The following is a 25,860-nucleotide window of genomic DNA, read 5'->3' as shown; positions in this document are numbered from 1 at the left end:
CTTTTCCTTCCTTCTTCCTGGGAGGAGAAATAGGGAGTCGTGCTTTTATTTATTGCATTTTTTGATAGTGTGTAGCTTTCTTCGAGAGCAAGGTTTCTAATGCCTTTTGGTTGTTTAGATCACCTGTTTTTTTATTATTCACGGGACGCCTCGATTTTCTGGCGGCGTCCAAAGCCGCCATCGCTCGATGGGTCCAGAAGGACATTCTGCTTACTTGATGGCAGGAAAGCAATTGGCGAACAAACTTCATGACAATTCCGCCAGTGCGATGGCTACTTCTTGGACTCGGTCCAGAGGTTTTTTCCTTGGAGGAGTTTTGTCTCGCGGCTGCTTGGTCTTCCGAGAGTGTTGTTTCTCAGCATTTCTGGTTGGATGTGGGGACACATGCGGTAGATGTGTTTAGTGCTTTGGTTGTTGCGGAGGCGGCGTTTGCTTCCCACCCAGATTGAGGATTGCTTTGCTACATCCCATTGGTCTCTGGATTCAGAGCCCCACCCTTTCTGGTATTGTCTGTCGGTTTTTTCTTGTGCAACTTTCGCGGTTTGTTGTGGTTGATAGTTGTATTCTGTATCATTGCCTTTTGCAATTTGTTCTGGGAAAGAAGTTTTTTACATGCTATGCCTATTGCTGGTTACGTGTGCTTGGGCAAGGAGCTATACTGATGAAACAGGAGGAGTGCCAGCCAATAGGACCACCTGTTAATCAGTTTCTCTATCTCCGCCTGCTGGTAGATGTGGGCTATCCCATTGGTCTCTGGATTCATCTGCTGCGTCTAAGAGAAAGAAAATTAACAGGTAAGAACATAATTTTTCCTTACCCCACTCTCTGTTTCCTATCCGTTTTTAATCCATGTGAGTATATCACCCTCAATTCCATGGCTCACAATTTTTCGAAGTAGACATTCATGCGGGACCTTGTCGAACGCCTTCTGTGTTGGATTGGCTGAATTAAAGAGTTAAGGGAGATAGCTATGTTTGTGTCTGAGTTCCTCTATTACCCTTGAGGCATTACATATCTTATGCTAAAGGATTGAACTGTCATACTGTCAGAAATCCTTAAATATAAGGAAGTTCATAACCTAAAAATCTTCTTTCTTTCTTTTAGAATTTAGCAAGTCAGTGGGAAAATTTCAGTGACATAATATAATGTCAGAGAGCAGCTATTGCTATTCAGAATAGTTTATTAACAATTTGGCCAATATTTTAAGCTATTTATCTGGCAGAAGGTGCTACTGACTAGGGCCATTCCCTAATTTTTTGTTCTATTATCAGATAATGTCACTGAAAATCATTGCAAATTGTCTTGAAGCTACCTGGAGAGCACTAGGGCAGTCTGTGAGCTGAGTAAGGGTAGGACTTTAAACCAGAGAGCTATATGAAAATTGGGCTGAAGTTGCCAATATCTGGAAAAAACGAATGGGTCTCATATACCGCCATTTTATGGTTACATGTTCAAAGTCGTTTATATGACATATACAGGTACTTATTTTGTACCTGGGGCAGGGAGTATTAAATGACATGTAGGGTCATAGGGAGCAATGCTAGGATTTGACCCCACAACCTCCGGCTATAGAGGCAGCAGCTCTACTCCTAGGCCACTCCTCACCTCCTGACAGTGTTTGTTGCTGAATCCAGATATTCAGAACCACCCTCTGTCCATGTACTAGCACTAAATATATAGATTTGATTCAGCTATGGTGGCTGATGTTTTAAAATAATTGCTGACTGTCTCAGCTGAATATTGGCCAAACTGCATAAAGGTTGTGATCAACCGATGCATCTCTCTCCTATCATTGACACCAGCCCTTTGGGTGTTTGCATTTGAACACCTTCAGTGTTGAAAGGGGCCAGCCTCGCTTCCTTTTTCTACTTTCCTCCCCCATTGGAGATGGTGAGAGGAGAGGAAGAGCAGTTGTATTTTGTCCACATCCTTTTCCTTTGTTACTGACAGCTCTCACAGCACACTTTGCACAAGACACAGAATTGCTGCATAGCTCGGAATGTGACATAAGCTTCTGAAAAGGTAAGAGAAAGGGGAGGGCCAGTATGCATATTGGTGCCAGAGGTAAGGTTTTCTTCTCCCATGCGGTATTTCTATGCTGCTCTTCAAATCATTTGAAAGAATTACCTCCTATGTATCATGCTCCAGAAGACCAGATAGGCACCAGGAAAAAGACTAACCAGCCAAGGAAACAAAGTCTTTGGTAAGCAAGTTTGCAGTGAAGCTGTGCTGTTTTGGAATGTTCTTCTTTGATCTGCTGGAGCACTTGAGAGTCCTACATTTATTTGTTGCAGGCAATTTTTTGAAAGCTATCATAGGAGTAGCCTAATGATTAGAGCAGTGATCTGAGAACCAAGTACAGTTCCCACTATAGCTCCTTGTGACTCTGGGCCAGTCACTTAACCCTCCATTGTCCCAGGTACAAAACAAGTATCTGTATATACTTTGATTGTAATCACAGGAAGGCAGTGCAGTCTGTTCTTGTTATTTGCAGTAGTATGGTTCCTGAAAATGTTCACAGACCACAAAATCACAAATAATGAAATGCTAAGTCTAGGTTCCAGCAGTGCTCATTGTGCCTCAAACCGTGGAAAGTGAGCAATGGATCCTATTGGGAAAATAGAGTTAGGTTCCTGCATAGGACAATACTTGACTTGGAGTACCTGCAATTCACTCTCCAGATGCATGGGGGACATATCTGGAAGCAAACACCTGATTGCAAAGAAAGCTGTTTTTTTAAGAACCAGTCTGTGAATAGTGAATATTGGAAGCAATTGATGCATCCGCAGATACATGAAACTGTGCATTGGGAGTGCGCAAATAACGAGAACAAACTGTTTATTAAATCCCATCCCTTTCTGGAGCTAAACAACAGTTTATACCAGTGGGGAAAGGAAAATTAGGAAAGAAAAACTAAAGGTAAGGCACGGAGATATTTAAGCAGCAGTTATAACAGAAGTTCTGTCAGATAACCACATGCAAGTTTCCTGACTGTTAGATAACCACATGCAAATTTCCTGACTATCACTTCTGCTGTGGGTTTTATTGGTAGGGCTGGGCATTTAGTCCTAAAATATTTTATTTATAGTATTTTTATATGTATCAAATAAGAATTCTTATACATCTCCTTTCCTGATTTCCTGACTTTTTAACTGTCTATATTAAACTATAGAGGGGCATAATAAAAAAAAACAACGTCTAAGTCTCCTTTTGACCTAAGTCAGTAGACGCTGAAGTTGGCAGCAGGGAAATGTCCATTCTCAAAAAAAGTCCAAATTGTTTTTTTCTGTTTTTTTTGAGAATGGCCTACCTGCACGTTCAGCAATCTACTGTCCCAGACTGCCACTACATCGATCCCTATACCACATTCCCAATCAAAAAAACGCCCAAGTCCCAAACGCCCAAACCCAGAACTTTTAGGCAAAGGCGAGGCCAGTCCTTCGCCTAAAAGCTGGATTCTTTAACCGGCGTCTGTCAAAACCAACACCGGTTACAGAATCCCCCCCCCCAATGATCGAAATGCTGCGAATTGCGGTAGGAGAGATACCCAATCTCTCCTGCTGGCATCCCCCCAAAAACACAATACTGGCAGGAGAAATGCCCAATCTCTCCTGCTGAAGGCACACCCCCCCTTGAATACCAGAAGGAGGGATCCCAAGCCCTCCTGCCGGCACCCCAACCCTCCCGTGACTACCGGCAAGAGGGAGCCCAAGCCCTCCTGCCGGCATCTCAACCCTATTCTGCCAGAAGGCGAACACCCCACCCCCTCAAATACGGGAAGGAGGGATCCCAGGCCCTCCTGCTCACGGCCTACTCCCCCGCGACCCCCCCGATCACCCCTGCAAATCGCCGATCACTACATCTGAACCACCTAACAGCCCTCCACTACCTGGGCCCCCCTAACCCCTTCAACTTGCCTTAATGTTGGCTAGCTGGGTCTGAAGCCGGCTGGCAGGCCCGCCATCCTCAGAATGGCGGGCCTAGGGCCTGATTGGGCCAGTTGCCATTGGGAATTGGCCCAGTTGCCATAAGGCCCCTCCGGTGGGAGGGGCCTTAGGCACATGGGATGGGTTAGCCCCATGTGCCTAAGGCCACTGTGCCAATTCCAGTTGGCCCAGGTGCCTAAGGCCCCTCCTATGGGTGGGGCCTTAGGCGCCTGACCCAATCAGGCCCTAGGCCCGCCATTAAATTAGTTTGGGGCCCATTGACATCTTATATTACTTTACTATAGTAGGGATTTGATTATGAATTAGTATTGTTTATTTATTTTCGTACACATCCAGAGAAGGATGGGAGGGGAGAGCTTGATTTCTTTCCTAATTTTGACCTTTGAATATTTACATGCTTGGGGGATGGGAGGCCGGGAAGATATTATTAATGTGAATAGAGTGCATCCTGGGATTCACTGGGATGGGGCCTAAGGCTCTGATTGGCCCAGACACCTTAGGCCCCTCCTTTGGGGCATTCAGGCCTATCAGAACCTTAGGTCCCTTCCTGGTGCATGCTGGCAGCCAGCAAACAGCATGGAGGACTGCCGTGGTGGCCGCAGGGAGGAATTAGCTGCCCGCCTCGCATGTCAGGCCTGCCCCTGATCCGCAACTCCATTCTCTATAGCCCAGTAGGCTTAAATTTGAATATTTTTTAAATCTACGGTAGTAGACTCAAATATAAACCTTCAGACTTGTCCCAGACCCGCTAAACCATCTGGCAATAACGAAGCCAGACGCCACAGCCTTCCCTCTTTCCAAATTGCTAAAGACTCTGCCGGTCTCGATCCTGCTCCCCTCTGATGTTACTTCCTGATTTTGAGTGGCAGGATTGAGACCAATTTAGCAAGAGGGAAGGCCCCTGCAGCATCCAGTTTTGTTAATGCCAGTTGGTTTAGCACAGTGGTCTCAAACTCAAACCCTTTGCAGGGCCACATTTTGGATCTGTAGGTACTTAGAGGGCCTCGGAAAAAAATAGTTAATGTCTTATTAAAGAAATGACAATTTTGCATAAAGTAAAACTCTTCATAGTTTATAAATCTTTCCTTTTGACTAAGTCTTAATACTAATATTGTAATTTATAGCTAAAGCAACATATGATCAAGAAACTGTTTTATTTTACTTTGATTATGATAAACATACCGAGGGCCTCAAAATAGTACATGGCAGGCCGCATGCGGACCTCGGGCCGTGAGTTTGAGACCACTGGTTTAGCAGGACCAGGACAAGACTGAAAGCAGTGCTGCTCACAATCTGGATGCACCGTTGACTCCTCCCTCCTCCTGGCGGCTGGAAAACATCATGGAGGTCCACTGCAGCTTCTGGTGGGAGGAATCAGTTGCCTGCCTCACGTCGGGCCTGCCCCTGACCTACGACTCTGTTGGAAATAGCAAAGGGTAAAAGATGATGGGAAGAGATCTTGGATGTAGGTTGAGAGAGAGAGAGATGAGGTGTTGGCGGAAATATGGGAGGGGGCAAGAGTAGATATGGGTTAGAAGAGTGAAAATAAAGGGGGAAGAAAGAAAGGAGATGCTAGAAGGGGGGGAGAGAGGGAAGAATTAGCAAAAAAAACTGGTAAAATAGAAGCAGATAGAGATGCAGAAAAATACATGGTGGAAAACTGAAAGGAAAAGGTTAAATTCAGAGATGGATATAGGAGAGGAAGTGAAGACAGGAATGAAAGAAAAGGCAGATAGACTGCAGACCCTGTAAAAAAAATCAAGAAAAGACAAGAAAGCAGAAACTGGGATAAATATGAATAAAATGGTCAGACAACAAAGATAGAAAAAAAATAATTTTATTTTTAATTTCACGAACAAGAAATGCAGTTTTACTGCAAATTTGCACTGCTTTCTTTTTATATTCCAAAGTATAGAGTGCTATTTCTTTTTCTCTGATGTTGAACTGCATATGGCTTCTTGAGGTTTAAGTTTGATTTTTGTCTACATTTATTTAAGTTTGTGGTTGCTTGTAGTTGTGTTTTCCTGTGTAGGGGCCTTGTGAATATGTTAGCTTTGGGATATATGCATCATAGATATTTGTATTATGTTTAGTTACTTACGAGATAGCTGATGGGGAGGGAGGGTGAACAATCTTTATAGATTGGCTCACCATGATTACCCAAATATCTATCCTCGGTCAACCTTTTTTCCCCCTTTTTGGAAGGAAAAAAGGAAACCTCGGTTTGTAATCAGATCGGTTTATATTCGAGTATATATAGTACATCCAGTCTTCACTGTTGCAAGAGAATATGATGCACAAATGGCTGTGCTGAAACGACCACAATGAATTGTCTATGATAAATGGTCGTGATAAACTGTCCCAGACCCTCCTGTAATACCTTCTAAAGTCTGTGGGAAAAATCTGTAAATGAACTTATACAGTACTTGCAAAACTTTGTACTCTCTCCACTCTCACTAAATTCCTTTTTGGATCTATCCTTGGGTCAATATTTAAAAAAGCTAAGAATGCACTATTAAAAGTGCCTCATGGAGGATGCATACGAAATATTACCTCATATCCCAAGGAGGAAGATAAATGGGAAGATGAGAAGTGGCAGGCACAAGCATAACATTGATTTCACCATAGCATAAGACATGTGATACACCATATTACTTGCTGTTGGCATGCTACACCTACAGGAGCTGAAAAACTTACCTTTTGCTATTGTTCCTATCCCACAGCAAAGATGAGAGTGGCAGCCATTGCCAGTTAGCTAGAGCTTCCTAGACTGTGGGTTGTGACCCTCAAATGGAGTCTAGTGGTAGACTCGTAGGTTAGTAACTTCCTCTCTTTATTTATCTAATTTAGCCAATTGATATTTACAATGGTATATTTGTCAGGAGGGGGGAGATGGAAAGTATGGTCAAGTAGCAATCTTACATCATGGCTTGCAAGTGCACAGTAGCCAGTGCATTTTAAATATAAGCTTCTAAGTCTAGATCCAGTGAATAGTAATATTTGTTCCATCATATTTGTGTTACTTGTCACTTGTTTATATGTAGTAATTGCTTAATTTTGAGATCTCTCATTTAGAAAGAGGTTTTGTTTGTTATGCTTAGATCTAGAAAATATAGGCTACCACACAAATCTCCCACTAAGACTAGAAAATAACCTTGGCAACTGGAGTGTATAATTTAGAAAATAATATGACTGTCTTTGGGCAAAATTCCAAAGTGGCTGAATATATAGAAATAACTTGCTGCATTTTTTGTCTAGTACTGAAAAAATCAAGATGGGAAATATTCTTCTGTACCTCACAAAGATTTGCTCCTGCATAATTCTTTGCTTACTTGGCATGAATATTTAACGTTAAGGGGCAGGTACACTATATTATCTGAGGACAAGCAGGCAATATATTCTCACAAGTGGGTGGCATCATCCATGGAGCCTGCTATGGACAGTGCAAAAGTGTACTGTCACTTTAAAAATTTTAAAACTGACTGTGTCGCGCATGTATGAGTGCCTTCTCACCTGACGTTGGCTTGCGGGACTGTCAATTTTTAGCTTTCTATGGAGCGAGAAGCTGTTCTTAGAGTTTCTCATATTTTGTGCCTGCTGTCATTTTTGTTAAATTGAAATTTTCTAATTTTGTTTTTGGCCTGCAGGCACTTTTCAGCCATTTCTTAGGTTGAGAGCGTTGACTCGTTTTCAGTTTACTACCTAAACCTCCCCAGACCATTGAGTCCTTTGATCTTATGTTGGTGATTTTTCCTTCCATGTCCAAGATGCCTAGTGGCTTCAAGTGGTGCATTCAATGCCACAGGACCTTTTCAGGCAAGGATCCACATAACTGGTGTATTCAATGTCTAGTCCCCAGCATTTGGATACTACTTGCATGCTTTGCTCTAAGTTGCAGAAGAGGAAATAGCAGTTTGAAAATTTTTTTGAGTTAATTTCAACTGCATCGACTTTGGCTGGAGACTCCGATGCTGAACAACATTGATTGACACCGGTACTGACGACGACAACACTTGTTTTGGGGAAACTTTGTGAAAAGGCTAAAAAGCATAAACATATCTCCCCCTCTGACAAGCATCAGCATCATCCCAGCTTTCACCACTGATGCAGTCCAAGTGTCAATGCACCAATACAAGATCACCATCTTTATAACTGATGTCTCATCTGAAGCATGCCTTGACATTGAGGTTCCCAACACTTCAACACCGATGCAGACTGCACCTGCTGTACCCTTGCCAGTATTGGTACCAATGCCATCTCTGTAGGATCAACTCAGAGAGATGTGCAGAAGGAACTAACTAGGTTTCTGCAGTTGCACTTGATGCAAAAATCTGCTTCAATGCACCCAGCCTCAGCACTGCCCTCAAACTCCATTATGCTATCAATCTTGGACACCACAACATCAAACATCTTTTTGTACTAGAGAGCACAGCTCATCATCTCAACGCTCCTCTCAATGTCCATCTTGATGTTCTCCTTGATGCTCTTCTCGATGCACACCTTGATGTTCTACAATATATCTACAAAGACTGATATTGAGGAGTATGACTCAGACATGTCACCAAGCTATTCTAGTGACTACCCTGACTTGTCTGTAGTTGAGTCCTACAGGATTCCATTTGATCCATCTTCTCCACCTCTTCGACGAAGATCACCTCCAGAAAGTCTGTCTTTTACAAAGTTTTTCAGACAGATTGGGCAGGCACTTCCAATTAATATGGAAACTGAATCAGAGTCTTGAGCAGAGCTCATCGATGCTCTTGACTACAAAGAGTGACCTAAGGACTGTATAATTATCCCTTTACACAATCTTATAAAAGATGCCTTATTCATTTTTGGGGGGAATTTTACAAAAGGAAATTTTACATTACAGATAATACATACATATTAAACACATACATAAAGGACTACCGAGCATCTATGTAATCTAATATAAATATGAAGCCATATATAAACAATTCCTATGGAGACCAGGAAATGAAAGAATAGCATAACAAATTAATCTAAGCTAACAATAGGAAAAACATTAGAGAGCTAAATATTGTATCCAATGTATATACCAGTTGAAATGTATCCAAAATTCAGGGCTGAGAAGAGACATTTGTTATTGGCAACCATATTTTATTAGTTTTAAAGCTTTTATTATGTGAGGGAATTAGCATTACATTCATAATTTATGAATCATCAGGACCGTAGCCCACCAAAAAGAAGTATTTAATAATTGTTCCAGTGTGATAGAATCATTTGTAAAGTAATAGCTATTAGAGCATCAAATAGTTTGGAAGGCCATTTATCTAGGGTATCAGGCAAAGAAAGAGATTAAAAGAGAATAACATCAAAAGATAGTTGAGATGAAATAGGAAGTATGGTACGTTTGCTTGTCCAGACAAATCTCCAGAATGGTTGGACAATTTGGCAATCATAAATCTTATGTTTAAGATCACCTAAGTTTCCATTATAGTGCCAACATACATTAGAATCCGATAGATGAGCCTTATGCAGTCTGTTGGGAGTCCAATATGCTTTATTGTTAAAAAAAAATAATGTATTTTTTGCTCCATAAGACGCACCTGACCATAAGACGCACCCTAGATTTAGAGGAGGAAAACAAGAAAAATACATTCTGAACTAAATTCTCCCTGCCAGGCTCTGCACCCAACCCCACACTCCTTGCCAGGTTCTGCACCCTGTCCCCCTTCCCTGCCAAGCTCTGCACCCTATCCCCCTTCCCTATCAGGCTCTGCACCCTGTCCCCCATTTGGTGGTCTAGTGGTAGGCCAGGACAGGAAAGACAGGTCCAGGGCACAGATGTCAAGGCAAATGACTTTTTAAAATATGCAATGTCACCTCAGTAACAAATATAGAAAAATAGACAAATATAGTGCAAAATATAGACAGCAGATATAAATTCTTAAAACTGACACATTTTGATTATTAAATTGAATATAAAATCATTTTTCTTACCTTTATTGTCTGGTGATTTCTTTCTTTCTTTCCTTCCTCAGGCCCAACAATTGTCCCTTTCTCCCTCCCTCCTATGTCTTCCTCAATGCCTTCCAGCCTTTGTCCTCTTCCTCCTCCCCCCAGTCTGGTGATTTCTTTCTTTCTTTCTTTCGCAGGCCACTCAGCACCTCAGTAGCACATTTCCTCTGACGTACGCGATTGCGTCAGAAGGAACTTGCTACTGAGGTGCATAGCGGCCTGCGAGGTTCGCTACAACTGGCCGCTATCCTCACCAGGCTGCAAACAAACATGCTGGACAGGGGGAGCAGGTAAGGGGCGCTGATGGGCCGGGGAGCAGGGAAGAGGGACAGGGGGAGCACGGAAGAGGTGCTGATGGACGGGGGAACAGAAAAGAGGCTGCAAACAAATATGCTGGACAGGGGGAGTAGGTAAGGGGCGCTGATGGACCGGGGAGCAGGAAAGAGGGACAGGGGGAGCACGGAAGAGGTGCTGATGGACAGGGGAATAGGAAAGAGGGACAGGGGGAGCACGAAAGAGGTGCTGATGGACGGGGGGATAGGAAAGAGGCTGCAAACGAACATGCTGGACAGGGGGAGCAGGTAAGGGGCGCTTATGGACCGAGGAGCAGGGAAGAGGGACAGGGGGAGCACGGAAGAGGTGCTGATGGACCGGGGGGAAGGGAAGAGGGACAGGGGGAGCACAAAAGAGGTGCTGATGGACTGGGGAGCAGGGAAGAGGGACAGGGGGAGCACGGAAGAGGTGCTGATGGACTGGGGAGCAGGGAAGAGGGACAGAGGGAGCACAGAAGAGGTGCTGCTGGACACGGGGGACCTAAAAGGATGGGAGAAGGGCTACTGCTGGACAGGGGGAGCTGGCAAGGGTGGTGGTGGACAGCGGAGGAAAAAGAGACAGAAAGAAAGAAAGACAGACAGAAAGCAGCCAAGGAGAGAGAGAGCACCCGTAATGTAACAGGCTTAAAGACTAGTATATATATATTTATTTATTGCACTTGCACTTTAAATTCACTATAAGTTGTGCACATGTGGGGCCTATAATGGTGCACAGCGTGGCTTGAGAAAGAGCCCCGCTTTCAAGTGGTAAGCCAGGAGCACTGGTAATCAGCGCACCATAGCTTTTACTATTGCACTGAGGCCTCACATTTATATATTTATTGTTATATCACCCTTATTTAGGGTTGTGGCTTGTTTGTGTGCAGTGCTTTCAACCTTTCTCAGTTTATATCTGGGGATTTTAGAACTGGGCGGGGCAGGAGTGGGACTGGAGACAGAACAGGGCAGAGTCATGTTTCTGGGGTTTTACTACTGAAAATATGGTAACCCTAGTCAGAGCCCACCTTCTGATCACTGAAATTGGAGTTTGGAAATTAGAAAATAAAATCTTGGAGTGAAGGAGAATCTGAAAAGAACTGTTCACTATTCAAGAGTGTGCTTCTTCCTGGTTTCAAGAAGTAAAGTTAAATTTTGGTTTTGGACTTTATATCCTGGTGTGTTCTGCATTATTCAAGGAATGTGGGATACCAGCTGATAAGTTGGTCTCAGCTCTGGTCCTAACAAATATAGTAACTTTGTGTGCCCCTTCCCAGCATCCAGGTAAGAATGGGGGTAACACATGTAATTTATAGAATACTATAAATTATGTGTATATCTCTAGAACTTAGGTGTATGCACTTTTATGGCTGGCGTAAGTGCTATTTTTGTTGTTACACTAGCATTTTATAAAGGAAAGTAGGTGCCTACATTCCTTTATAGAAGCGGTTAACTCTGCTTTAAATTTGGTTGTTCACTTGGTATACATTCAGGTATGGTAGTCATTTTTCTGTTCCTGGAATGGCTCACAATCTAAGTTTGTACCTGGGGCAATAAAGGGTAAAGGGGGAGAGGGGAATCAGAGTATGGTGTTAAGGATGAACCATTTTGAATGGTATTTTAAAAGCCAAGGTGCTGTTTATCTTGTGGACATTAAAGGCTCTTTGACAGATCTCTGTATAAAATACCCCTCAATACTGTATCAACTTGTCTGTTAGGACAGAACTGAGATTAATCCTAGTTCTCAATTTAAAATTCACATCTATTTATAGTTGTATAAAGTTTATTCTTCCAAGAATCAAAAGTCAAAACATAATAATGTGGTAAAGAGGCAGCAGTTCATAAAGGAATTTCTGTATTTTTCAGTGCAATGGAAGAGGTTTGCATTATGTTTAAGAACGTGAAAAACAGTCCACAGAGAATAGCAGTGCTAGATCTATGGAACAGAAATGTTTTGAAACAATCATAAACAGCACCAGTTGATAATCAACCCTTGGCAGTCATCGTTTTTTTAAATGCTGTATGCCATGGGCAGAATTAAGCCAGATATTCAGTTCCTGGCCATATCAAGGAATTACAGTGCTGTTTATCTGAAATAAAGGATTGGATGACCATAAATAAACTACAGCTAAATGCTTCAAAAACAGAGCTCCTCTGGGTTCAAAAAGAAAACTGAACATACCCTCGTCCCCATCTTTTTTTGGGAAATAATACCCTCTTAGCCAAAGATGGTGTCCGCACCCTGGGAGTACCACTGGACTCAAATCTATCACTCACGGACTACATTTCCCAAATAGTGTCAACCTCCTTTTACTACTTCTGCCAGCTGAGGAGCATCCATACATACTTCTCAGAACCTGAATTTGCTCAGTTAGTATATGCTTTCGTGCTATCTCATATGGACTACTGTAGCGCATTACTAGTAGGCCTATTTGCCAAAAACCTATCTCGCCTCCAATGCATCCAAAATGCTACAGTCTGCTTAGTGAAAAACTTGAGCATCCATGACCATGTCACCCTAGCGGTAGCATCTGTTCATTGGTTGCCTATCAAGAAGTGCTGTATCTTTAAAACCCTAGTCCTGGCATTCAAAACCTTCAAGAAATTAGTACCAGGCTATATGATTCCCAAGCTACCAATCTGTAACCCAAACGAACTGTTAAGATCCCAGAAAGAAAGACAGCTGTCCCTACCCCATGGATGCGTCCTCAAAACAGAATCAGCCCACAGGCATACCTACTCAAACTTCATGACCTAATTCTGGAACCTCATCCCTCCATCTATCGGAGAGCTGGACAATCTATGGAACTTTAGGAAGGTCAAGAAAACCTTCCTCTTCACAAATCCAGTGCCATGAAAAGACCAAACTTAAATGATCTCAGATAAACTCTTCAACTAGGCCATAGCGCTAAGTTCCTCACCAAAGTATGTATAGTTAGAGTATCTCAGATGTTTATATCTACTACAGCATGTATAGTTACCTAGTGTATCTCAGATGTTCTCTATCTATCTTAATTTGATCATTGTACAACTAGCTTTCCAAATATGTCTGGTTATGGAGGCACCTCATCCAATTGGTTTTTCAGGACTTGATCCTAAAGGCATCCCAGCCAGTCAGGTTTTCAGGATATCCACAATGAATATTCATGAGAGTTGCATGCAATGGAGGCCGTACATGTAAATCTCTCTCATGAATCTTCATTGTGGATATCCTGAAAACCTCTCTAGTTGGGGTGCCTTCAGGACCAAGTTTGGGAACTACTGCTGGCTTAGCGGTTAAAGATAGGTCTGCTATTTATGCAGCTTATTTTACCTGTTAAACAGTTTGGTGCTGAATATCTGCTCCTAATTGGCTATGTTGCGCAATATAGCCGGTTAACTGTGGATATTCAGCGGGAGATGAGTATCTGTAGTTAGGTGTTAAAATGCTATTTAACTGGCCAGGAGCAGTTCCTGGCTGGTTAAATAGTTTTGAATCGGTCAGTGTGGTTTTAGCAGAGGGAAGCAGACTGCAAACTCTGACAATCCCTAGTAGGCCTCACTGGTTCACATTCTCACAATCAAGCTTGAGTTTTCGATTTCAATTTTGGCTTCAGCTGAAACAAGGTGATAGGTTTGGCAAAAGCTTTCAGACAGTTTCAGTGGCAGTTTTGATTTCAGCTGAAACTGAAAAGAGCAATTTTGTTCAGTTTCTAACCCAGGAGCACCGTTCTCCTTGAAACCTTTAGGGATGCACCCTATCTGGGTTCTTTCAGACTTCTTGCTGACAAAATTGTAAACACCTGCACATCCATCTTAGATTTCCTGGGGTCTGCATGTCTCTCACATTTTCTCTTCTCTGGTTAGGCCTTTCAGACTTGGAAGACTTCCTTCTTTTGTTGCAGACTTAGCCTGCCCTGGAAAGAAAGAAACTTCCTCCTGCTTCTTAGCAAGCATTTTTTAATTCTCTCCATGTGAGCACCTATTTCCTTAGATGGACACACAGTCCCATCCCCATTACATCAGTTCATTAACTTTGCATGCTCAGGAGCAGTGGCTCCAAAACTTTACTCTGAAGACAAGAAATTTAGGAGGGGGGGGGAGGGGGCTCTGCTACACACAGGATTATGAACCATGGAACCAGGTAACCATATTAACCAGGTAAAAGTAACTAGTTAATTCAACACTGACCAGATCCAGGGCAGATATTTAGTGGGACATAAGTGAAGAATATGTCCATCTAAACCACTGCAGCATTATCCAGGTAGTGCTGGGGTGGCTCGCTTGGGTGCAGAGCCAAAAGTGATCTAGAAACCACCAATATTTAGTGTAGGGACAGCTGTCTTTCTTTCTGGGATCTTAACAGTTCGTTTGGGTTACAGATTGGTAGCTTGGGAATCATATAGCCTGGTACTAATTTCTTGAAGGTTTTGAATGCCAGGACTAGGGTTTTAAAGATAATTATCTGAGCAAGCTGGATTGAATAAACAGCAGTCCTAACCTTTCAAGCTAGCTATCTGAATATTGACTCTCTGTGTATGGAATAAATAATGTAGGATTATCATATGGCTCCAGAAAAAGGACTGATTGAGAAATACTGTACAAGTTTTACTTCCATTGCTTTCAATGAAAGTAAAACCCGGATGTCTCAATCCGTCTTCCTTTTCTGGAGCCATATGGCAACCCTAAACTAATGGGCACTCATTGTTAATGAAATGTAAACAATAACTTCTAAAAGCAATGTGAAATGATATTAAACATAGAAACATAGAAGATGACGGCAGAAAAGGGCTATAGCCCATCAAGTCTGCCCACCCTACTGACCCATCCTCTTAAGTCTATACCTAGCGACCGATATTCCAGTTCGACCCTCGTAGGGATCCCACATAGGTATCCCATTTATTATTAAAGTCCAGCACGCTGCTGGCCTCGATCACCTGCGCTGGAAGCTCATTCCAACGGTCAACCACTCTTTCTGTGAAGAAATACTTCCTGATGTCGATATGAAATTTCCCGCCTCTGAGTTTGAGCGGATGCCCTCTAGTGGCAGAGGGTCCCCTGAGAAAGAAGATATCATCTTCCACCTCGATACGTCCCGTGATGTATTTAAATGTCTCAATCATGTCTCCCCTCTCCCTACGTTCTTCTAGAGTGTAGAGCTGTAGTTTGTTTAGTCTCTCCTCGTACGAGAGACCCTTTAGCCCCGAGATCCTCCTGGTGGCCATCCGTTGAACCAATTCGATTCTAAGCACATCTTTACGGTAATGTGGCCAGTATTCCAGATGAGGTCTCACCATGGTTCTGTACAATGGCATTATGACTTCAGGCTTCTTGCTGACAAAACTTCTACTGATACATCCCATCATCTGCCTTGCTTTAGATGAAGCCTTCTCCACTTGATTGGCAGTTTTCATGTCTACACTGATGATTACTCCTAGGTCTTGTTCCGCCGAAGTACAAGTCAAAGTTTCTCCATTCAAGGTGTAATTTCTGCATGGATTACCGCTACCGAGGTGCATAACCTTACATTTCCCTGCGTTAAAGCCCAGCTGCCAGGTCGAGGACCATCTTTCCAATGTAAGCAGGTCCTGTGCCATACTATCCTGTAAATTACATTCCCTTATTATATTGCATAGTTTAGCGTCGTCGGCGAATAATGTTATTTTACCCTGAAGCCCCTGAGTCAGATCCCCTATGAATATGTTGAAAAGGAGTGGGCCCAGGACTGAACCCTGCGGTACTCCGCTGGTCACCTCCGATGTTTTAGAGAGGGTACCGTTAATCATTACCCTTTGAAGTCTTCCACTTAGCCAATCATTGACCCAAGTAGTTAGTGTTTCTCCTAACCCCATCGATTTCATTTTGCTCAACAGCCTGCGGTGTGGGACGCTATCAAATGCTTTACTGAAATCCAGGTACACGATGTCCATAGACTCTCCCAAGTCTACCTTCCTTGTCACCCAGTCAAAGAAGCTGATGAGATTAGATTGGCAGGACCTAACCCCGGTGAATCCATGTTGATTGGGATCCCGTAGATTTCCCTCAGACAGGATCGTGTCTAATTTGCGTTTAATTAAAGTTTCCATGAGTTTACACACTATTGAGAGCAGAAGTATTCGTTCAGTAGTTCAGCTTTATCTGAATCTGCTTCCACGTAATTCCCATCCGGTTTGCTAAGGCGTACTATCCCGTCTGTGTTCTTTTTCCTATCACTAATATACCTGAAGAAGGATTTGTCCCCCTTTTTAATGTTCTTTGCTAGAGTTTCTTCCACACGAAGTTTGGCCTCCCTAATTGCTGTTTTGACCGCTATAGATCTGGTCCTATATTCCATGATGGCTTCTCTTGTTTCCGTACGCTTGTAGGAAAGAAATGCTTTTTTCTTCTCCTTAACAAGGTGCGAGATCTCTGCGGTGAACCATTGGGGTTTATTGTTTCTTTGTCGTTTATTTACTGATTTTATGAAGCGGCTAGTTGCTTCATGTATGGTTGATTTCAGTGTTAACCACTTAGCTTCTACATCATCGGTCTCCACTTGGTCCTGCAGCATCCGATGGACGAAATCTCCCATGCGTGCGAAGTCTGTGCCGCGGAAATGGAGTACCTTTGTTTTCGTGTTTGATCTAGGGAAGCCTTTCCTAAGGTTGAACCATACTATGTTGTGGTCACTGGAGGCTAGCGTATCTCCTACTGAGACCTCTGAGACGCTTTCCCCGTTGGTGAGTACCAGGTCGAGGATCGCCTGGGCCCTAGTGGGCTCCATCACCATTTGTTTGAGACGGGCTCCCTTTATGGAGTTTAATAGCCTCCTACTAGCACTGGTTGTCCCTGAAAGTGTGCTCCAGTCTGTATCAGGCATATTGAAGTCCCCAAGTAGTACAGTGTCTCCCCTTAGAGTGATATTCTCAATGTCTTCAATTAAGTCTGTGTCCATGTCATCCAGTTGTCTAGGGGGTCTGTATACCACACCAAGATACAGGCACTTTTCTCTGCCTCTTGCCAGGTTTACCCAGAGGGATTCCCCTGTGTATTTGACATCTGTAATCCTGGTGGTTTTGATGTCCTCTTTAATATATAATGCTACCCCCCCACCTAACTTACTCTCTCTGTTCCGACGAAGTAAGTTGTAACCCGGTATAGCCATATCCCACCCATGAGAGTCCGTTAGCCAAGTTTCGGATATCGCCGCCACGTCTAGGCCAGCATTCCTTATTTCAGTCTCTATTTCTAGAAGTTTATTACCTAAACTGTGTGCATTAACATACATAGCCCTCCACTCTTTATGTTTGCTAAATCCCTTTGATACTTTTTCTTTTTCTACGTGAGTTGGTGTGACCCCTAGAGAACTGTTTGCAGTGTGGGTACTTACCTCAGAGCTTTGACTCATCTCATCAGGATAGTTCCTTACTGCGCTGGTATGTGAGTGGGTACCCTCCCCTGACTTACCTAGTTTAAAGCCCTGCGAAGCAGGCGGGCTAGTCGGTGTCCGAAGACATACTTACCTCTACTGGTCAGATGGAGTCCGTCTGGTCCCTGAAGTCCCTGTAGTGCCTCTCTATGGTTCAGGAATCCGAAGTTCATATCCCGGCACCATCCCTGTAGCCACTCGTTAGTCCTCAGGATACGCTCGTCCCTGGCTCTCCCCTTGCCTCTAACTGGGAGGATAGAGGAGAAGACCACCTGCGCTCCGGTCTGCTTCAGCCTCTCGCCCAGGGCTCTAAAGTCTCTGGTGATGTTCTCCGGGTGTTCCTTGCAGTGTCGTTTGTCCCCACATGGACGAGAAGCATGGGAAAGTTGTCCTGGGGTTTGAGTAGTCTATCAAGACAGGTGGTGACATCCCGTACTCTGGCTCCAGGCAGACAGCAGACCTCCCTCGAATCCATATCCGGTCTGCAAATTGGTCCCTCCGTGCCCCTCAGCATGGAGTCCCCAATAACTATTACTCTACGCTTCTTCGTAGGGGGTTGGTCAGTTGTTCCCGGAGTTGGAGCTGTGAGTTGGGCCTGGTCAGTTGTTCCCGGAGTTGGAGCTGTGAGTTGGGCCCGTTCCTCTTCCTCATCAGTAGGTCCTTCCTGAAGAATCTGGAATCTGTTCCTCAGGGTGAGTTGAGGGGTTGGTGTAGAGCTGCCCTGTCGATGAGAGAAAGAGAAAGAAGAAGATGAGGAGATTGAAAAAGGTGTGGGGGGGGGGAGGTTCCTGTGCTTGCCCGTGGAGGAGGTCATAAGCTGCCATGACTCAGCGTCGCCGGCCATTTCCTGTATCCCAATTGTTGGTCTCAACGCTGATGATTGGGGTGTCCCGAGGATGGACTTGTCATGGGTCTGCTCGGTGATTTGGGACAGCTCCTGGACGACTCCATCGATGTAATCCTCATCCTCCCGGATGCATCTCAGACGTTTCACCTCCTCCCTGAGGTTCCTTAGCTCCAGCATGAGGTCACTATCCAGCTGGTCTACCTCCTCCGTCTGCCTAGAAGCTGTAGTGTAGTGCTGGGGGATGGTCTCGGTCTGCACAGAAACAGAGAGAGAGCCCTCTGTCAACCGTCCTGGGTCCTCCTCCTTTCGTATGCAGTCCGTGGTCGCCTCCTGGATCCCCATGCCGATTGGAATGCTGGGCTTGATTGTAGATTTGGCGCTTCTTGTCCTCCCTGCCATATCTAAGTTGTAAGCTAGGCCTGCCTGTCAGTAAGAGAGAATTAGAAAGTTAGAGAAATGGATGTATATTGTATGTATATTGTATAGTGTTTCTTGTAGTTACTTACATATTTTAACTTTACAACTCAGGTCCAGTTTTGAACATATCTTACATTCCTGTGATGAACTGAATTTAAAATGGAATAATGCTGGCTGGCTTCAAATTTTGTATATGAAGCGAAGAGAGGATTGCTATGGTGTGAGCAGCACATTATTGCCAGCAGAATCCTACCACAGCCATGAGCTCAGAGGAGAAGGGAATCTCTCCTGCCCATAAAGTATCCACTCCAACTCATAAAAGTGTTTCCTCCTCCTCCTCATCCCAGAGAGAGAGTCGGCAGGTAAGGCAAACAGATTTGGAGGCAACTATTATTTTCATTTCTCTGTTTTAGCACTGTTGCTAATTGTATTAATCTTACACGGTATTGACTCCCCAGCCATTAGTAGTGGTATACAATAAACAATGTGTGTGATACAATTGTAAGTTCTGTCTGTTTATATAGTAAGGCTTCTACCCTATAACTTGCTTTGTACTCTTGTATTTACCATATATATTGCTATATTTTTATGTTGTAAACTGCTTCACTGCTTGCTGACAAAAGATGGTATAACAAGTTCTTAGCTTGAAATATGGCATTTTGACAGAAACGTTTTTTGCTAAGGGTTGGAATAAAAGCATATCTATACTATATAATAGTACATACAACTCCCTTCTACTCAAAAACACACTCCAAAGAAAAAGAGGATAAAGTGGAAATAAATAACAGGCTCCCTGTCAGTGCGAGAGTTTCACAGACATCTTAGCCAAATCAACGTGAAGGAATGTGAAGGAAAAAGCCTCAGAGCCCCCCTCCCCCTCACACACAAACACCTTCTTGAGTGAAACAAATGTGGGAAAATTCTCCGGGGGTAAATCTCATCATAGGGAGATGCTATAAGCCTTAAGCAATGCAGGGAAAACACAAATTGAATACTCGAAGCATTCTCAGCTGCTTACTAACTTCATTCAAATAATCATGAAGAAGAAAAAAAACATTCGTATACTTATCCCATACAATGGTAGGTATGTAGAGCAAGTGTCACATCGACGCGGTGCCCAGCATTTTGCCGGAAACGGCTGCTTCAGGATGTGTTGGCTCCTGTGAACAGTGCAAAAGCCCAGCTCAAAGACTGTAACAGCAAGGAAATGAAAAAACTAGAACAAAAATGTAAATCTTTCCTGCTGCTGGCTTACCCAACCACTCAAAACTCCTCTGCTTCTATGTGGCCATACTATATAATAGATCAGGAATTCTCAGTCAATCAGGTTTTTGGAATATCCACAATGAATATGCAAATCTACCTCATACATATTATTTACTTATTTTTCTGTTTTAATTTTTTATTGAATTTATATAGACAGACTTGAACCACTTTCTTTTTGCAGCTTCCAGACAGTTGGCTCCCAGAAACTCCCCTGGTAAGGACCTCAAAAAAGAAGTTATTCAGCCCAGCGAGGCCCACAGGGTTTCAGGTCCCTTTTCCCTTATGTCGTCTAACCCAGGGTATGGAGAGAAAAAAAAAGACTTTATTATGGTTTAGTTCAGATACATAAAGTTCTTCTTGGACCTTAAAAAACCCAACATGCCCAAATTCTGTAATCTCTTTGTAGATACTTGTTACTTCAGGAAACAAAACAACAAAACAACTTCCTTAACAAACATTTGCAAATTAGGCCCATGTATTATCGTCCCTCTCCCAACAGTCATAAACCCTAGTTTCTTGAGGGAGAACACAAGCAGATATGTCCAAACAGAAAAGCAAAATTAATGCAGTTCCTTTTAGCACTTTTCAATGCAAACACAATACAAATCAAAACAGTCTATTCAGATCTTCCCTTGGTTAAAACCCTTTGCCTGCCCAGGAATCACAAGCAGAGCAAAAAGGGGGGAAGGCCATCATACACTTGCTTTTCATCTAGTACCTGCTCAATTAACCTTCCTTCAAAATTTTAACACTCAATGAGAAACCTCAAACCTTTTCTATATCTTACAAGGGTCCATTTCCATTTATTCTACATGGTTTTAGTCAGTAGTGTTCATAATTAGGGTTACCATATGGCTCCAGAGAGGACAGATTGAGCTATCTGGGTTTTACTTCCATTGAAAGCAATGGAAGTAAAACCTAGATGTCTCAAACTATCCTCCTTTTTCGGGAGCCATATGGTAACCCTAACATAAACTCTTCTTCCTCTCCAACCTCCTAAATCATCCCTGAATTTTTTTGGAAACTCTTCCTTCTCTATTCCACACCTGGTGTAAGGATCCTTAACCATCCTACAATCATCAGGTACTACAGACAATTTTAGTGATAGGTTATAAATCACTAACATCAGTTCAGCAATTTCATGTTTGAATTTTATCAGTACTCTGTAATGTATGCCATCTGGTCCAGGTGATTTATCACTTTTTAACTTGTAAATTTGGCTCAGTATGAGTTCCAAGTTCACTGAGATTTCTTTAAATTCCTCCACATTGTCACCCTTGACCACCATTTCTGGCTTAGATAAATCTCTTACATCTTCTTCTGTAAAGACCGAAGCAAAGAATTCATTCAGTCTCTCCACTTTGACCTTTTCCTCCCTAAGTACCCTTTTAGCTCCTTGATGATCCAACGGTCTCACAGATTCCCTCACAGGCTTTCTGCTTTTGATATATCTGGAAAAGTAGTTACTATGAGTTTATGCGTCTTTGGCAAGTTTCTCTTCATATTCTTTTTTAGCCTTCTTTATCACTGCTTTACATCTAACTTGCCAGTGCATATATTGCTTCTTATTTCCTTCATTTGGATCCTTTGTCCATTCTTTCAAGGATTTTTTTTGGCTCTAATAGCTTCTTTAACTTCACCTTTTAACCATACTGGCGGCTCTCATTTGCCCTTCTTTCCACTTTTGTTAATATCATAATACATTCGGACTAGGCTTCCACAGTGGTATTTTAAAATAATGTCTATACCTGATTTAAAGTCCTAATCTTATCAGCCAATCCTTTTAGCTACTTTTTAACCAATTTCCTCATTTTATCATAGTCATCCTTTTGAAAATTAAATGCCACTACAGTAGATTTCTTTAGCAATGTCATTCTAGATATCAGCTCAAATTTGAGTATGTTATAATCACTGGTTCCAAACAGATCCAATACCATTATCTCTCATACTGTGCCCTGCATTCCACTAAGAGCTAAATCTAAAGTAGCTCCCCCTCTTGTCAGTTCCTGGACCAGTTGCTCCAAGAAGCAGTCATTTATTACATCTAGGAATTATCTCTAACTCTCCCTGATGTGACATTTATCCAGTCAATATTAGGGTAATTGAAGTCACTAATATCAGCCTCAGAACATACTCTCGTCTGCTGTGGGAGGAACCAAAATCCTAATCACTTCACTAAAATGGAGAAAAAAGACTTTGTTAATTCCTCTTAGCACTGTTGTTATGGGCACAAACTCATTTCAAACAGCAAGCCACTATTTATTTACACCTATAAAAAAAACCTCCACTCATTCAAGAATATCAGATTATTTAGTTCCTCCCAAACAGCAGGAAAAAGTTTATAAAGGACTCCTAACAATAAGTTAACTTGAACTGTTATATATCATGCTGGCTCTGATCTTAGCAGCTACAGGATAAAGTAAAGTCCCCAATGAACTCTTAAAGTTTATAATGAAGGAGCAATCAGATCAAAAATCACTGCATATTTACATGTAAGGTTTGTTGCGCTTATTATATAATGTACAAATATGTGAATCATTTATTGCGCATTTGTAGTTTGAAAATCAATAAAGATTTTAAAAAATAAAAATAAATCACTGCATAAATATCAAAAAGCAATCAATTCAATATAACAGGAGGTGGTTATAGTTTATGCAAAAAGCTTTGCATCCATGCCAAAATTGCAAAAGTTACTTATCTTTATAGTGATGTTCACCGGAACTAAATTCCATTCATCTTCTCCTGCAAACTGCGTCGACCACTGCAGCAGACCAATTGTCCCATGGAGCAAACTTGTCTTCCACCAACAAAATCAAAACAGTCTAAATTCAGCAAACTTCCCTCCCTACTGGAGTACCCTGTTTTGCCGGAGCATCTTCAGGGGAGTCCAAACACAGAGTCAAGTGATCATCCTATCAGTCCAGGAACCCCTTTTTCCAGAATGCCCAGTTCTTGACAAATTTAAAACCCTCCTTCCTGCTCCATCATCTCATCTATGTATTGAGGGTCCAGAGCTCTGCCTGTCTCTTGGGTCTTGCATGTAGAATAGGGAGCACTTCTGAAAATGCTACCCTGGAGACTGAATTTTAGCTTTCTACCTAAGAGCCTAAATTTGGCTTCCAGAACCTCTCTACCATATTTTCCTATGTCATTAGTACCCACATGTACCAAGACAGTAGGCTCCTTCCCAGCACTGTCTAAAATCTTATCTAAGTGACACGTGAGGTCCGCCACCTTCGCACCAGGCAGGCAAGTGACCAAGCAATCCTCATGCCCAACAGCCACCCAGCTATCAACATGCCTAATGATTGAACCTTCCACTGCAACGGCATATGAAGGATAAGTGTATAAGAAAGTGCTCAAGAGTATGCACACCTTTGAGCACATAAATGCACAAAAATGAGCATTTTATGTGTGTAAATGCCCTAAACTGTAAGGGCAAGTATAACTCATAGCACACAAATGCAAGGGGAGAATAAATGTTGGCAGAGGAAGAGTGAATACAAAAAACACTTTCACCAAAAGGACCAAATGAAGGTATATAATGAACACAAGCTTGTGTTTGTGTGTGTGTGTTGTGCTTGTGTTCATTATATACCTTCATTTGGTCCTTTTGGTGAAAGTGTTTTTTGTATTCATTGTGATATTCACCATATCCGAGTTTTTGTGCTATTAATTTTGGCAGAGGAAGAGTGAGACATGTGTGCCTTCCAGTTATGTATTCAACTTATAGAAGACTCTGAGATTCATGTGCTCTTGCCTTATTTAGGTGTGCTCAGTTAAGCCAGGTCTGTAACTGACTAAAGCAGACATGTCAAACTCTGGCCCACGGTGGGTTAAAAATTGGCCCGCCAGACATTTTCAACTTTATACTAAATCTGGCACTCCAGCACGAACCACTGCCGCTACTGCTGCTGCTGCTCTTCACTCTCGTCTGTAGCGAACCTCGCAGGCCGCTGTTGACCTCACTAGCATGTTCCCTCTGACGTGATTCCATACGTCAGAGGAGGGGTGGGACTGCGTCAGAGAGAACGTGCTACCGAGGTGGACAGTGGCCTGTGAGGTTCGCTACAGCCAGCCGGTGATCCTCAGCAGGCTGTTTTGAAGAGGAGACCAGGCAAAGGAAGACATGAGTGAAGAGCAGCAGCAGCAGTTCGTGCCGGTGGGCCAGAGGAAATCAGGAAGCTGGGATGGAGGGAGGGTAGGAACGGTGGGCCCTAGGCTAGAAGTACCTGGAGGGAGAGAAAGAGAGGTCCAGATGTGCATATGCCGGACTGAGTTGAGGATGGGGTGGATAAGAAATAAAACAGAGGAGAGGGAGAGAGATGGTGGGCAATGGGATGAGGGAGGGAGGGAGGGAAGGAACAGAAAGGGAGAGAAGTTGGACACAAGGGATGGTGTGGAGGGGGGATAGAGATACTGGATAGGAGGGTAGTTGGGAAGAGAAACAGAGAAATGGTAGACCCTGGAATGGTGGGGAAGGAGGGAGAGATGCTGGATGAAAGAGCAGTTGAGAAAAGGACAGTTGATGGATCTGGGGATGGTTGGGTCCATCGCTGCAGCTGCGGATATGGACATAAAAAAGGAAAGATGCCAGACCTCCGAGGGAGGGAAGGGAAACGGAAGGGGAGGACAGAAATTGAAGATGGATGGTTATCACGGAGAAAGAAGAAAACGACAAATGGGCAGGAGACCCTGACAAGCGAGTTATCAGAAGACAACCAGAGCCTGGGACCAACAAAAGTTAGAAAAAATAATTTTATTTTCTGTTTTGTGATTACAGTATTTATTTTGTTTACACCACAGAGCTGGTGTGGGGTTGGAGACGTTGTAACCCTATATTTCTGCTAAGACTAAGCCTTAGCCACTTAGGAGTCCTTTTAGTAAGGTGCGCATTTAGTGCGTGCTAAATCGGTTAGCGTACCTTAATAAAAGGACCCCTAAGTATCTTAATTAAAAATTCGGCCCGCGACTTAGCCTTTTTTTAAATTTCAGCCCCTTATGTGATTGAGTTTGACACCTCTGGACTAAGGTATTCTGATGCTCTGCTTTTCAATTTCCAAATACTGTATTATATAGCCCCAAAAAGGTGAGGCAGGGCAGAGGATGTCCTCCTCCTGACCAGCTCCAACCATTTTAAAACAAATGTCATTGTCTGACATGTATGTGTTTTCTTTGGTATATTGGATAATAAAATCCATAGAAAACACCCATGTTAAAAATCAGCTCTTAGGCCCTATTTCACTAAGCCAGAGTGCTAAATACTCTGATGCTCATAGGAATTCTATGAGCATCGGTGCAGCGTCAAAGCATTTAGCGCTCTGGATCATGGTAGAACCTCGACTACCTCGGCTTAGTAAAATGTGGAGGGAGGGGTTAATGTGGATTACTGATCATTTTTAATACATTGGGCCCAATGAAGTACATTTGCTCTCTATCAGCATATTTCTGTTGAGCCCAGTCAGAGAGACCTGGTTATGTGATGTAAGTTAGCTGAACAGAAATGTGTATAACTATTTCTAACATTGTCTTTTTTAGTGCACATATAAATCTTCCAGAGGAAAACTCTTTTACTATAAAAAGACAGATGGCTTTTCAGAATTGTTATCAAACAGAAACAGTAAGGTTTTTGAGAATTGTTATAAAACAGGAACAATGCTTTAAAGTAAACACTGTTCCTGGCAACCTGGCAGTTACATTTATTGA

The 25,860-nt window shown here is 42.8% G+C and overlaps 1 protein-coding gene across 8 annotated transcripts in view; it reads left to right on the top strand.

The window, feature by feature from the left end:
* Positions 1–25,860, top strand: part of OSBPL6 (oxysterol binding protein like 6) — a 240,256-nt gene that overhangs the window by 27,250 nt on the left and 187,146 nt on the right. For 7 of the 8 annotated variants that reach the window (XM_033946821.1, XM_033946818.1, XM_033946816.1 and 4 more), the window contains exon 2: positions 19,000–19,250. In XM_033946821.1, coding sequence (XP_033802712.1) covers positions 19,149–19,250 — 102 coding nt within the window. In that variant the 5' untranslated portion in view covers positions 19,000–19,148. Of the gene's footprint in view, positions 1–1,899; positions 2,023–18,999; positions 19,251–25,860 lie in introns of those variants that run through there. The other variant, XM_033946817.1, reaches the window with a different exon arrangement.

The sequence above is a fragment of the Geotrypetes seraphini genome, chromosome 5 (genome assembly GCF_902459505.1).
Source record: "Geotrypetes seraphini chromosome 5, aGeoSer1.1, whole genome shotgun sequence".
Lineage (NCBI taxonomy): Eukaryota > Metazoa > Chordata > Amphibia > Gymnophiona > Dermophiidae > Geotrypetes > Geotrypetes seraphini.
The sequence above is the reverse complement of the archived record's forward strand: the minus strand, read 5'-3'. Positions and strand labels throughout refer to the sequence as shown.